Below are 14,512 nucleotides of genomic sequence, written 5' to 3' on the forward strand. Positions count from 1 at the left end.
TGGCGCGTCATCCAGGGAGGTGGGGCCCGATGTCAAGAGAGGCGCGTCACCAAGGCAACGGCCGGGAAGTTCTCGGTAAGTACGAACTTTTTCTTTTTTTTTAACAGGTTTTTCGATATTGTGTTCGGCATTCACTGTCGAGGGTGCTGAAAGAGTTACTGCCGATCAGTTAGCTCTTTCAGCACCTTGGACAGTGACGGGCGTCGACTAGCCTCATCTCTATGATGGCGGCTGCGCGAAAATCACGCAGCCGCGCATCATACACGGATGACACACGCAGCTGTCAAATGGTTTTTGCGCACGCAAAACGCTGCGTTGTTTGCGCGCGCAAAAACGCAACGTTCGTCTGTATCTGCCCTAACAGCTCATCGCGTCCCCCCCGCAATGCAATCGTGGGGGGGCGATGGTTGCTATGGCTGCCTTGGGGCCTAATGAAGACCCCCAGGTCCGCCATCTTTGTACACCTAGTAAGACCTACTGGAGGCAGGGCTTATAGATGCCGGTCAGAATCACGATATACTGCAATACATTAGTATTGCAGTATATCGTGCAAGCGTGTATGCGATCGCTGGTTGAAGTCCCCTAGGGGGACTAATAAAAGAAATAAAAATTAAAGTTTTTTTTTTTGTGTAAAAAAAAATATATATTAAAAGTTTAAAAAAAAAACTTTTCCCCCTAGAGCATAGTAAAAAAAATAAAATAAATAAACATAATTGGTATCGCCGCGTCCGTAAAAGTCTGAACTATCACAATATATCATTATTTAACCCGCACGGTGAACGGCGTAAAAAAAAAATTGTAAACACCAGAATGTCTATTTTTTGGTCACCTCATCTCCCACAAAAAATGAAATAAAAGTGATCAAAACGTTTCATGTACCCCAAAATGGTATTATTAAAACTACAGCTTATCCCGCAAAAAATAAGCCCTCATACCACTTAATTGACAGAAAAATAAAAAAGTTACGGCTCTCGGAATTTGGAGACACAAAATAAATTTTCTTTTTTACACTTTGGTTTTTACTTGTAAGGCTATGTTCACACGGGGTCTTTTGCCGAGTTTATTGACGCGGAAACCGCGTCGCAAAACTCGGCAGAAACGGCCCGAGAACGCCTCCCATTGATTTCAATGGGGGGCGTCGGCGTCTTTTTCCCGCGAGCAGTAAAACTGCCTCGCGGGAAAAAGAAGCGACATGCCCTATCTTCGGGCGCTTCCGCGTCCGACCTCCCATTGACTTCAATGGGAGGCAGGAGAAAGCGTGTTTTATGCCCGCGGCGCTCAATGGCCGCGGGTGAAAAACGGCGCGATAATTGCTATTCACACGGAGTGTTTTGGGGGAGGAATATCTGCCTCAAAATTCCGTTTGGAGCTTTGAGGCAGATATTCCTCCCCCAAAATACTCCGTGTGAACATAGCCTAAAAGTAGTAAAATCTAGAAAAAACTATATATATTTGGTATCGGCGTAATCGTATTGACCCACAGAATAAAGTTAACATGTTGTTTTAATTGCACAGTGAATTCCGTAAAAATGGCGCGCAAAAAACCATGGAGGAATCGCTGTTTTTTTCATTTTCTACCCCACAAATTATTTTTTTCCCTGTTTTCAAGTACATTATATGGCAAAATAAATGGCGCTACGAAAAACTACAACTCGTCCCGCAAAAATCAAGCCTCATAGGATTACATCGATGGAAAAATAAAGACGCTATGGCTTTTGGAATGTGGGGAGGAAAAAACAAAAATTTAAATCTGAAAGTTGTTTACGACGGGAAGGGGTAAAACTGAAGATTTACCCATTAACCATTTTACTTCCCTAAGACACCACGGACTGTACCTTTAAGGGTATGTGCACACACACTAATTACGTCCGTAATTGACGGACGTATTTCGGCCGCAAGTCCCGGACCGAACACAGTGCAGGGAGCCGGGCTCCTAGCATCATAGTTATGTACGACGCTAGGAGTCCCTGCCTCGCTGCCGGACAACTGTCTCGTACTGAAAACATGATTACAGTACGGGACAGTTGTCCTGCAGCGAGGCAGGGACTCCTAGCATCGTACATAAGTATGATGCTAGGAGCCCGGCTCCCTGCACTGTGTTCGGTCCGGGACTTGCGGCCGAAATACGTCCGTCAATTACGGACGTAATTAGTGTGTGTGCACATACCCTAACTCATACAATATCATAGATATAGATATATACACGCGTGATATTAGGGAAGCATAAAAGCTTCCACTACCTTACACCACAACATTAGTCAGAAATATTTTCCAATTTTGGACATTTACAACATATTCATGGGCTTATGCCTGAACGGCGTAGTGGGGGTGGGGTTTTCCTATCATTCCCACAGCGGTAATAATTAGCCGCTCTGCCCAGTGACCGCGCTCATTACCCGCGCCCGTACAGTAACGTCCTGCGACCTCCGTGCTGCACAATTTATAATACTAGTGCGTGACGTCATGACGTCGTTCTTCAAGGTCATGACGGAATCTGACGTCTAGTTCTGGGTCACGTGGCAAGCGGCAGCTAATCTCCGTTCTCGTGTATTTTGACAGCATTTCACTGATTGGCTTTAGCATATTCTACTCGAGCGCATGATTGGTTTATGTGAGGATCTGGTGTAACGTCACTCGAGGCGGAGGCCATTGTAGTTTTCCGGCAAGTGTGGTTGGAGGTCGGTGATCGGGCAGGTGAGACTCTGAGGCAGCGCAGTAGAGGCTTCTCCCATTGTCCAGTAATGCAGACGGACAAGGTGGAGCGGCTGTCATTAGGGATTGTGCCGCGCTCCCCCGTGTGTCTTTATGTACCGGAGTTTGTGTAGCCACTTCGCATTGCTCCATTGTCGGGTACGCCTGTTGGCAGTGCTGGGCGCAGGAACCTTGTATGGCTTTGTCTCGCCCTTTGCCTGGGTTGGTTACCCGCTGTAGTCACATTTGTTCCTGTTAGACCAGCTATGTCTTGTACGTTCCGCTGCCTGCGGTACTGCAGCGTTTCCAGCCATAAGACTGTACTTCATGTAAATGCGACCCTGGCCCTTGGTGACCTTTGTGGATTGACCGTCTTCAAGCGTAAATAGGCTGCATTCAGACAAACGTAGCCCACCTCGATGTGAGAAACTGCCCTTTTTCCACGTCCGAGGGGGACCCGTGCGGGCCGTGATGTCAGGGATCCCCAACAGTCTGGTGCGTGACCCGCAATAAAATATAACATGTCCTATTATTCGCACCCTCCGTTGAAACAGTCGTGTGAACAACTCCATTGAAGTGCATGGGTCCGTGTGATGGCCGTTGTTTAACGGCCGTCACGCAGACGAGATTCACGTTCGTGTGGATGAGCCCTTAGGCTTCGTTCACACGTGCGTCAGGGCGCTATTCTGACTTTCAGTGAGAACGGAGCCCTGACTGACACAAACGGAAACCGTTGATTTCAATGGTGAGGTTCCGGCGCCGATGGTTTTCGTTTGTCTCCGTTGTGCAAGGGTTCTGTCGTTTTTATGGAATCAATAGCGTAGTCGACTGCGCTACGACATCTCGTCCTAGGAGACCGCTGCAGCCTGTGATTGGCTGCAGCGGCGGTCACATGGATGAAGGATCATCCCAGGAGGATAAAACACAGACTCTTAGGTAAGTTTAATATTTTTTTGTTTTCTGAGTTCTGTTTTTTTGTGGCGGGATCGCTGCGAATCCGCCACAAAAAAACGGAACAACTGCTATTTGATGCAGGATTTACATCCCCATTGAATTAAATGGGGAAATTCCGCAACATATAAGCAGCGTTTACGTAAAGACAATTTACATGCTGCGGAATTTCTGAGCGGTGTTTCCGCTCCGTATTTCGCAGCGTGTGGATGAGATTTGTTTTCGCTCATTCACTTTCCTGCTACTGTATTTGCTGCGGATTTTCCGCAACTAATTCCGCAGTATTTACGCAATGTGTGAACTGGCCCTAAAAGGGCCCCTTTAAAGTTTCCATTCATTTTTATGGGACTGTGATATAAGGTGGGAACCACCTCTGCTGACATGGTCTGTTCCCGCCGCCTACAGTTACAATGTTCTTGAGATGTCCTTGGACAGTTGTGACTTTTTGCATGGGTCAATTATCGAACGAGTGTTTAACAGGGAGACCTCAGCCGGAAAACTGGCAAATACTCGTTTGTCAGCAGATCGGATCTCTTATGTGGCCAGAAAAATGGTCGCTTGTCGGCAGCACGAGGCTGTTCTAATGACCGGATGCAAATGTATGGGGACAAACTATCGTAGTGACTATTTTTCGTCCTCATACGTTCCAATCATTGCTCTGTTTTAATAAAGCGGATTAGTGCCGATCGCCTTACTGTATTGTCGATTGGTGCTCGTTTACAGGGCAAAAAAATCTGCTGGTGTGAAGGCCCTTTACTCTTGTGACATTTACCTTGACTTCTACTGGAGTGTGACTTAAAGAGACTCTGTCACCACATAAGTGCCCTGTCTCCTACATAAGGAGATCGGCGCTGTAATGTAGGTGACAGTAATGCTTTTTATTTAAAAAAAAGATATTTTTCACAAAGTTAGGAGCGATTTTGGTTTATGCTAATGAGCTTTCTTAATGCCCAAGTGGGCGTACTTTTACTTTCGACCAAGTGGGCGTTGTACAGAGGAGTGTATGACGCTGACCAATCGGCATCATGCACTCCTCTCCATTCATTTACACTGCACTAGCGATATAGATATATCGCTATGTGCAGCCTCATACACAAGCCCTAACATTACTACAGTGTCCTGATAATGAATACACATGACCATCCAGCCTGGACGTCATGTGTATTCAGAATCCTGACACTTCTGACTCTTTTCTGTGAGATTTACAGCAAGGGAAACGAAATCTCGTTTACCTCCGTAATATCGCGAGATTTCGTATCCGTTGCTGGAATCTCCTAAAAATTTTCACTTTGTATCATCTGCTGTGTATCTTCTGAAAAAAACCCTGGGTTATAAAGGCTCACTAAAGCCCCTGCAGTTTCCAAAATGGGGTCACTTCTCAGGGGTTTCTTTCATTATTTGACCTCCGAGCCTCTGCAATTGTGAACAATACTGTATAAATCACCAAACTAGGCCTCAAATGCGCATGTGCTCTTTCACTGCTGATCCCTGTAGTATGTGCAGACAAAGGATTAGGGCCACATGTAGGGTATTTAATTTTTTACACCGTTTCCTGGTTTTATAGAGAGCTGTCTTTTCATAATGGCACATTATATTGGGCACTGAAATGGCATATCTATTGAAAAATTGCTATTTTCACTCTGCAACATCGACTGTACACGAATTTACACGTGTGGGGTTAAAATGCTCACTGCCCCCCTAAATGAATGCCTTAACGGGTATAGTTTCTAAAATGTGGTCACTTTTTTGTTTTGGTACATCAGGGATTTTGGAATACAACATGGCGTCTGCAAACCATTCCAGCAAACTCTACGCTCCGATAGTCAAATTGAGCTCCTTCACTTCTAAGCCCTCCCATGTGCCCAAACACCAGTTTATGGTCGCATATGGGGTATTGCCTTACTCTGGAGAAATTGCTTATGTTGGGGTGTTTTTTCCCCCTTGTAGTCCTTGTGAAAATGAAATGTATTAAGTCAAAACTATATCTTATTGGAAAAAAATAAGTTTTCATTTTCGCTGCCCAATGCTAATAAATTCAGAAAAAAATTATCGAAGTTATGAACAGAGCCTTAGACAAATATAAATGACATCCTTGTTTAGACATTTTTTTTTTTTTCAGTTCTCAATCATGGCGAGTCGAAGAGCTGCAATCAAGGCTGTGGACTGGTTGGCGTTTGCAGAAAGAGTTCCCCAAAATCAGAAAACGATGTTCAATGCACTGAAGACTCGCAGTGATGCCATTGCCGCAAAGTGAGAATTTTGAGTGGCTTACCTGGTTATGAGCTCCATACTTAGCGGGCGACGGCTGTGTAACACAGCCAACATCTCACTGTAACGGCGGAATCAAAGATCACTTTGATTCCGCCCGTTAACCCCTCAAATTCTGCGGTTAATCTCGACTGCAGCATATAAATTATTAGAATCGGGGGTGGCCCCATTCAACGTGCCATCGGCCGCTATAGCGAGTGCTGATGGTCGTCATGGCGGCCTGGCTGCCTGATGAAGGCCCCCAGGTCTGCCATCTTTGTACTCCATTGAAGCCCTGCCTCTGGTATTGCCATGTCCGTAGGAGTCAGGACTATCACAATATAGTGTTATTTAACCCGCTCGGGGAACGCCGTAAGAAAAATTCTCTATCACCTAAATTGCTGTTTTGTTGTTTGTTTTTTTTTGTCACCTTGGCTCTCCAAAAATGTAATAAAAAGTCACATGTACCCAAATGGTTTAGGTTAAAAACTACAACGGGCCCTCAAAAAAATAAGCCCTCACATTGCTCAATTGACGGAAAAATAAAGTTGTGATGACAAACTTTTTTTTTTCAGCAAATAGTTTATATTTATGAAAGTAGTAAAACATATAAATTTAGTATCGCTGTAATCGTATCAACCGTAGAAGAAGGTGAACATGTAGTTTTTACCGCCTGATGCACGCCGTAAAAACAAAACCGTGCTGTTTTTTTCCCCCATTTCAAACTAGGAATGCATGATTCATCGGATCTTCGATCTGTTTCAATGTCGTGCCCCCCAAACGGTTCAATACCGTTATTTTATGTATTTCGATACTAAGCTGTGCGGCCGCACAGCTCCAGTATTGTAACACATGAATGTATGAGAGCGAGGCTGCGGCTGTGTAATAGTCATTGCCCTGAGTCCTGACAAGTGTGTGCGCCGTCAGGATGATGCGCTGCACTAATGAGCACTACAAAACACCCCCATGTTCTGTCTTCAGTGCCTGCGCCGCCGCTCATTAGTGCAGGGCCGGCCGCATCTCCTCATGCTGACCTCGCACACACTTCCTGTCAGGAGCGGGGCAATGACTGTATTACACAGCCGCAGCCCCGCTCTATATCACCAGAAACCAGAGAAACCTCTCATCTCTGCCGTTATTCCCCTGAATGCTGTGATCACAGCGGACTGCAGCATTCAGGGGGAAATGAGAAGGGGGATGCCCCTTGGATCGCATCACAGGAATCCCCGTGACGCGATCGAGGGACATACCATATATGGGCAGAAAGCCCAGGGTCCATTGAAGGACCCCAGGACTGTCTTACCATATTTCCTGTTAGGGCAGACTTGGGTATGTCCTAACAGCTGCCTGTGTACTCTCAGTATATAGATATATGCCAGTACATTAAAGTTTAAAACTAAAGTAATAAATTAAAAAAAATGCACATAGACCTTTTTTACAATAAACTTTACTATAAGTCTCAATACATAAAATATTCACATTCAGTATTGGCGTGGCCGTAATAACCTGCACAACAACTTTTTTGTGTCATCTATGATGTGTACGCTGTAAAAGAATAAAATAAAAACGGCTATCACTTAGGCCGGATTTACACGAGCGTGTGCGTTTTGCGCGCGCAAAAGGTACTTAACAGCTCCGTGTGTCATCACATAGGATGCGCGGCTGCATGATTTTCGCGCAGCCGGCAATATTATGACACTCTAATTGTATGTTTGTAAACAGAAAAGCACGTGGTGCTTTTCTGTTTGCAAACATACTTTTGACTGCTGTTGCGCGAATCACGTGTGTCCCACGTAAGTGCTTCCGTGTGCTGCGCGTGATTTTCCCGCACCCATTGACTTCAATGGGTGCGTGATGCGCGAACAACGCACAAATATCGGACATGTCGTGAGTTCTACGCAGCGGACACATTGCGTGAAAATCAGAGAGTCTGCACGGCCCCATAGGCTGTTATAGGTCCGTGCGAGGCGCGAGAAAATCACGCGCGTTGCACGGACGTATTACACGTTCTTCTAAATAAGCCCTTATTGTGAGGCCCGAGGTGTGATGAATTTAACCTCCATGTGCCTCGCATTAATAGTAATTAACCGCATCATGTACCTCACACATTAACCCATTATAACTTAGACACACGATGGGGTTAATTACTATTAATGTGAGGCACGTTCAAAATTCATCACACGTCGCGCCTCACATCAGAAAATGGAAGAACTTGTTTTTTTTATTACTGTTGGCAAAGTATCGAATTGGTATCAAAATCGCAATACTACACAAAGTATCGGTATCGAAGTCCAAATTCTGGTATCGTGACATCCCCATTTCAAACTACAAATAATTTTTCCCCAGGACGTTATGCGCTACAATAAATGGTGCCATGAAAAACTACAACTTATTCCGCAAAAAACAATCCCTCATACAGCTATGACGGTGAAGAAATAAGAGTTATGGCTTTTGGAAGGCGTGGAGGATAAAATGAAAATAATGAAAATTGGCCGTGTCCTTAAGTGGTTGAAAGATCTACCAGGGTTTACTTCTGTCAGTGTCACTCAGATGGGTCCGGGAAGCTACAATATGCCGAGTTGTTTGATAGGTTCTCCCTGTAGGCCCCACACGTGCAATGTTATTATGTCAGCTCTTCAGCATTCACTCCTTTTATCCAATATCGAGTAACTATCATTCGTTTTAACAGGTTGACTTCTCTCCCAGCCAAGCCTCCTGCCATTGACTGGGCATTGTACCGCACCACAATAGCCAAGGCGGGCTTAGTGGATGAGTTTGAGACTAAGGTACTGTGGACACACTGCCCTTGAGTACGGTTATTTTTCTAATGTATATACTATTCGCAAAAAACACATATATTATATTTTTTTATGTCATTTCAGTTCAGTACCACCACAGTCCCAGAGCCAAAGGACACCCAGACAGAGAAGATTAATGCACAGGAGCAAGAATCTGTGAGTAATCCACATTACTTGCTACGAGCTATAGATTACATTTTATGGGCTAAAGTTTAAAATGTTGAACTCTGCGCAGTTGTTTTCAAAATGTAATGTTTTATTTTACATTTTATAATTAGTTTTTTCTTAATTATTAAAAGAATAAAGCCGCTCTATCCTATATTGAAGAATCCAAAGCCAGCGTGGCCCAGTATGAGAAGGAGGTGAGTGCAGGCTGTCTGCTGATACGTTATTTTTGTGATTGGTCTACCAGCCCGAGCTCCTGACCAATATGTGCTTAAAGAGTCTGTCACCAGATTATAAGTGCCCCATCTCCTACATAATGTGATAGGCGCAATGATGGTTCGACCAATGTAACCCTGAGGCCGGGTTCCCACGGGTCGGATACGCTGAGTAAAACTCACGCAGCGTGACAGACCTAGAACCCGTAGTACACTCCGTCCGAAAAAGCGCTCCACATTGTGGTGCGGTTTTTCCAGCTGAATTTCCGCTGCGGAAGAAAGCACTCATACTTGCACCCTCTGTCTTCTCTGCGCGTAGTCCGGCCTCCTACGATGATGTTGCAGGCCTGTGATCGGCTGCAGCGGTCACATGGGATGAAACGTCATCCCAGGAGGCCGGACTGCAGGAAGGAGGGCGTTCTGTGTAAGTATGATTTTTATTTATTTTCCAGCGTTTTTTGTTTGGGGGTTTTTTGCGGCGTAATCACTGCTGTTCAGCCACAGAAGTCGCAACACGTGGCCTTCTGTTGCGTGTCTTGCACCCCTATTGAATTCAATGGGGAAAACCTGGAACCGAAAATCAACAAACGCAGCATAAATTGACATGTCGCAGATTTAATTTTTGCACCGCAGGTCAATTTATTACGTTTTACGCTGCAGTGACCGTGCACAGACAGCCATCTCCAATCACACACTTATGGCATGTCACATTTATAGGCCATTGATTTTAAGTGGGGTGTTGGAGATCCCACTTGACAGCTCTCAGAACCAAAATAAGGGGCTGTATGCTGTGCCTGGCATCCAGCTGAAAGTGCGGCAGCCCCCCTCAGATCCTCTGATTGGTTGTGAGCAGCTGATCATCAGCCAATGATGGTGACAATCCCTCTGTTGTGAGAGATATTTCGGGTGGGTTCAGACGGGGCACTTACATTTGATGGTTTAAGCCAAGGCAAAGATAAATGGATCTGCTTTTTCAGTCGTTTTGTGTGCTGTGGCAGTCACGTATCGAGTATTATTTCCTTGGTTATCTGAATGTCGTCTGACCTTTGTCGTATTCTGCAGCTGGCAAAGTTCAAGAACATGATTCCCTTCGACCAGATGACAATTGAAGATGTAAACGAGGTTTTCCCTGAGACCAAGCTGGATAAAGAGAAGAATGTCTACTGGCCACACAAGCCCATCTCCGAGTTATAAACTGTACCGTTCTTCCACGCTAGAACTAAATAAATCATGTTATAATGTATTCTGTTTCATTGGGGTGTTTTACTGTTCTCTTCATTGCTGCGTGTGTTTATATTGTTAATCCAATAGAAAACCAAACCTATTAGGTGAAAAACTTCATGCATCTCCAAAGGGTAGTCGTACATTTCCCATACGTCCAGATTTCAGAAAACGTTTGCTCCTGACCCTTATTGTATATCGCCTTTTCCATGTTCACCATATTGATCTACAGCCCTTCTTCATTCCGTCAGTGTGGGTGGTAGAATTGCGCTCCAGTTTTTCAGTATTTGAAGTCAAGCCTGGAACAATAACCTAGTTATTGTCCTCCTTTTAACCCCCCCACCCCCACCAAACCCACCCAGTATACAAGCCACTGGGTCATTGTTTCACTGCATCCCAAAGATATTATCAATCACTTTTAAAATTTCTGACCAATATCTAAAAAGTTCAGGACATTTCCAAATTAGGTGCGCCAATCCTGCATGCTCTCCCACACCTTTGACACTTATCTGAAGCTAATAATCCTGTTTTATCAAGTAAGGCTGGTGTATGATGTAATCTGTGCAAAATAGAGACCCTGTGTGAGGCCTACCCCATTTATCCCTACACGTTTTACTTAATATTAAATTGTTTAGCCTTCAATAATATCCTAGTTCTGGAAATGAACCCTCTTGTTTTCTTATCTATAATAATAATCTTATATAGCGCCAACATATTACGCAGCACTTTACAATTTAGAGGGAACATAAACCGACAATATCAGACCTTACATAGTGACAGCTAATTTGCAATTCAGACAGGAGGAGTGAGGACCCTGCTCGCAAGAGCTTACAATCTATGAGGAAATAAGGGAGTCACAAATTTGTTCTGTACAATGCTCCGGCCATTTTTATACATTTCTATATATGGTCCGGCTTTGAGGGTCTTATATATTGGAAACCCCCAATAAGTCACCCCATTTTAAAAACTTCACCCCTCAAAGTATTCAAAACCGCATTTAGAACGTTTCTTAACCCTTTCGACGTTTCACAGGAATGAAAGCAAAGTAGAGGTGAAGTTTACAAATTTCACTTTTTTTTTTTGCAGAAATTCAATTTGAATCAATTTTTTTGTAACACAGAAGGTTTTACCAGAGAAATGCAACTCCATATTTATTACCCAGATTCTGCAGTTTTTAGAAATATCCCACATGTGGCCCTATTGTGGTAATGGACTGAAGCACCGGCCTCGGAAGCAAAGGAGCACCTAGAGGATTTTGAGGCCTCCTTTTTATTAGAATATATTTTAGGCACATGTCAGGTTTGAAAGGCTCTTGCGGTGGCAAAACAGTGGAAATCCCCCAAAAATAACCCCATTTGGGAAACAAGACCCCTCAAGGATATTTTCTAGGGGTATAGTGAGCATTTTGACCCCACAGGTTTATTGCAGAAATTATTGGAAGTAGGCCGTGAAAATTAAAATTACGTTCTTTCAAAGAAAATGTAGGTTTAGCAAATTTTTTCTCATTTCCACAAGGACTCAAGGAGAAAAAGCAACATTGTAAAGCAATTTCTCCCAATTTAAAACAATACCCCGCATGTGGTCATAAACGGCTGTTTGGACACACCAGGGCTTAGAAGGGAAAGAGCACAATTTGGCTTTTGGAGCTCAAATTTAGCAGGAATGGTTTGTGGAGGCCAAGGTCGCATTTGCAAAGCCCCCAAAGGGACAAAACAGTGGAAAAATCCCACAAGTGACCCCATTTTGGAAACTACACACCTTGAGGAATTCATCTACGGGTGTAGTGAGCATTTTGACCCCACAGGGGTTTTATGATGTTATTAGAATTGGGCAGTGAAAATAAAAACAATCCTTTTTCTCAACAAATAAAGGAAAAAAAGAACACCAGCATTTGTAAAGCAACTCCTCCGGAGTACGGCAATACCCCATATGTGGTCATAAACTGCTGTTTGGGCACACGGCAAGGATCAGAAGAGAAGGCGCGCCATTTGGCTTTTGGAGTACAGATTTTGCTGTATTGATTTCTTGACACCATGTCGCTTTTGCAAAGCCCCTAAGGTACCAGTGCAGTGGAAACTCCCCAAAAGTGACTATTCACGTAACTACAGCCCTTGAAGAATTAATCTAGGGGTGTAGTGACCATTTTGACCCCACAGATGTTTCATAGATTTTATTAGGATTGGGCAGTGAAAATAAAAAAAAAATCATTTTTCTTCAATATGATGTAGCTTTAGCTCAACATTTTTCATTTTCTCAAAAAAAAAAAAGAACCACAATTTCTGTAAAGCAATTTCTCCTGAGTACGGCAATACCCCATATGTGGTCATAAACTGCTGTTTGGGCACACAGTAGGGCTCAGAAGGGAAGGCGCGCCATTTGGCTTTTGGAGTACAGATTTTGCTGGATTGATTTCTGGTCGCTATGTCACATTTGCAAAGTCCCTGTGGGACCAAAACAGTGGAAACCCCCCCACAAGTGACCCCATTTTAGAAACTACAGCACTCAAGATATTCACCTAGGGGTGTAGCGAGCATGTTAACCCCACAAGTGTTCACAAGTGTTTTGCAGAAATGAGTGTGCACTCAATGTTGCAGAGTCAAAATTGGATTTTTTTCCATAGATATGCCAATATGTGGTGCCCAGCTTGTGCCACCATAAGACAGCTCTCTAATTATTATGCTGTGTTTCCCAGTTTTAGAATCACCCTACATGTGGCCCTAATATTTTGCCTGGACTATCGACACGGCTCAGGAGTGAAAGAGTACCATGCGAAATTGAGGCCTAATTTGGCAACTTACACATTATTGGTTCACAATTGCAGAGATGGGAAATAATAAAAGAAACCGGTGAGAAATGACCCCATTTTGGAAACTACACCCCTCATTTTCACCCCACAGGTCTTTTCCATAAATGATTGCGCTGCGGATGGTGCAAAGTCAAATTTTCAATTTTTCCCTAGATATGCCATTTCTGTGGCAAATATGTCATGCCCAGCTTATGCCACTACAGACACACACCCCAAAAATTGTTAAAAGGGTTCTCACGGGTATGGCGATGCCATATATTTGGAAGTAATATAGTTGTTTGGGCACACTGTAGGGCTATTTTTTTCATAGGCGTAGTGGCACGAGGGCTGTATTTTTGCAGGACGAGCTGTAGTTATTGGTACCATTTTGGAGTACATGCGACTTTTTGATCAGTTGTTATCCTTTTGTTTGGGAGGCAAGGTGATCAAAACAGCAATTCTGGCATAGTTTTTTAGGATTTTTTATACAGCGTTCACCATGTATTATAAATTACATGTTACCTTTATTCTGCGGGTGAGTACGATTCCGGCGATACCAGATTTATGGCAATATTTTATGTGTTACAACTTTTTGCACAATAAAATTACTTTTGTAAAAAGAATGTATTTTTTCTGTCGCCATGTTGTAAGAGCCATAACTTTTTCATTTTTTAGTCGACGGAGCTGTGTGAGGGCTTGTTTTTTTTGTGAGACAAGCTATAGTTTTCATAGGTACCATTTTTGGATATGTGCGACTTTTTGATCACTTTTTATTTCAATTTTTGGAAGACAAAGTGACCAAAAAAGTAGCAATTCTGGCATTATTTTTTAGTTGTTTTTTTTACGGCATTCACTGCACGGAATAAATAACATAATATTTTTATAGTTCAGGTTGTTACGGACGCGGCAATACCAAATATGTATGGTTTTTATTATTTTTTTTCAATAATAAATGACTTAAGGGAATTAGAGCGTTTTATGTTTTTACTTTAAACTTTTTTACAGCTTTTAATTTTTTTTACACTTTTTTTTTTTTTATACTTTTCTTTAGTCCCACTAGGGGACTTGAAGGTCCAACTGTTTGATTGATGTTCTAATACATTGCACTACCTATGTAGTGCACTGTACTAGAACTGTCAGTTGTTCACTGACAGCAAGCCGATCAGGCACCGACTCTGGTTGGGGCCTAATCGGCTTCCGTAATGGCAGACAGGAGGCCATTGTTAGTAGCAGTCAGCATCCTTGCCACCTTATGGCAGGCTGCCGATTTGCTTCAAACCACTAAGATGCTACGATCGCTTTGGATCGCTGCATCTAAGGGGTTAATGGCAGGAATCAGAGCTAGCTCGGGTACCTGCCGTTACAGCGGGGTGTCCGCTGTAACATACATTGGACATCCACTGCTGATGACGCCGGCTCAGCTTCTGAGCTGGAAGATG

The 14,512-nt window shown here is 43.5% G+C and overlaps 1 protein-coding gene across 1 annotated transcript; it reads left to right on the forward strand.

Moving 5' to 3' along the window:
- The first annotated feature begins 2,573 nt into the window (after window positions 1–2,573).
- On the forward strand, window positions 2,574–10,310 carry ATP5PD (ATP synthase peripheral stalk subunit d). Its single transcript, XM_075845362.1, has 6 exons — window positions 2,574–2,694; window positions 5,762–5,892; window positions 8,579–8,675; window positions 8,772–8,843; window positions 8,987–9,049; window positions 10,130–10,310. Exons 2-6 carry the CDS (start codon window positions 5,771–5,773, stop codon window positions 10,259–10,261), a joined length of 486 nt encoding a protein of 161 aa, XP_075701477.1. The 5' UTR covers window positions 2,574–2,694; window positions 5,762–5,770; the 3' UTR covers window positions 10,262–10,310.
- The last annotated feature ends 4,202 nt before the right edge of the window (window positions 10,311–14,512 follow it).

Source organism: Rhinoderma darwinii, chromosome 13, assembly GCF_050947455.1.
Source record: "Rhinoderma darwinii isolate aRhiDar2 chromosome 13, aRhiDar2.hap1, whole genome shotgun sequence".
NCBI classification, from domain to species: Eukaryota; Metazoa; Chordata; class Amphibia; order Anura; family Rhinodermatidae; genus Rhinoderma; species Rhinoderma darwinii.

Excerpts from the sequence above, each read along its gene's own strand:
- ATP5PD (XM_075845362.1), top strand. The coding sequence starts at position 5,771 with ATGGCGAGTCGAAGAGCTGCAATCAAGGCTGTGGACTGGTTGGCGTTT. Across the intron at positions 5,893-8,578 it reads AGTGATGCCATTGCCGCAAA|GTTGACTTCTCTCCCAGCCA; the intron begins GTGAGAATTTTG and ends TCGTTTTAACAG. Across the intron at positions 8,676-8,771 it reads TGGATGAGTTTGAGACTAAG|TTCAGTACCACCACAGTCCC; the intron begins GTACTGTGGACA and ends ATGTCATTTCAG.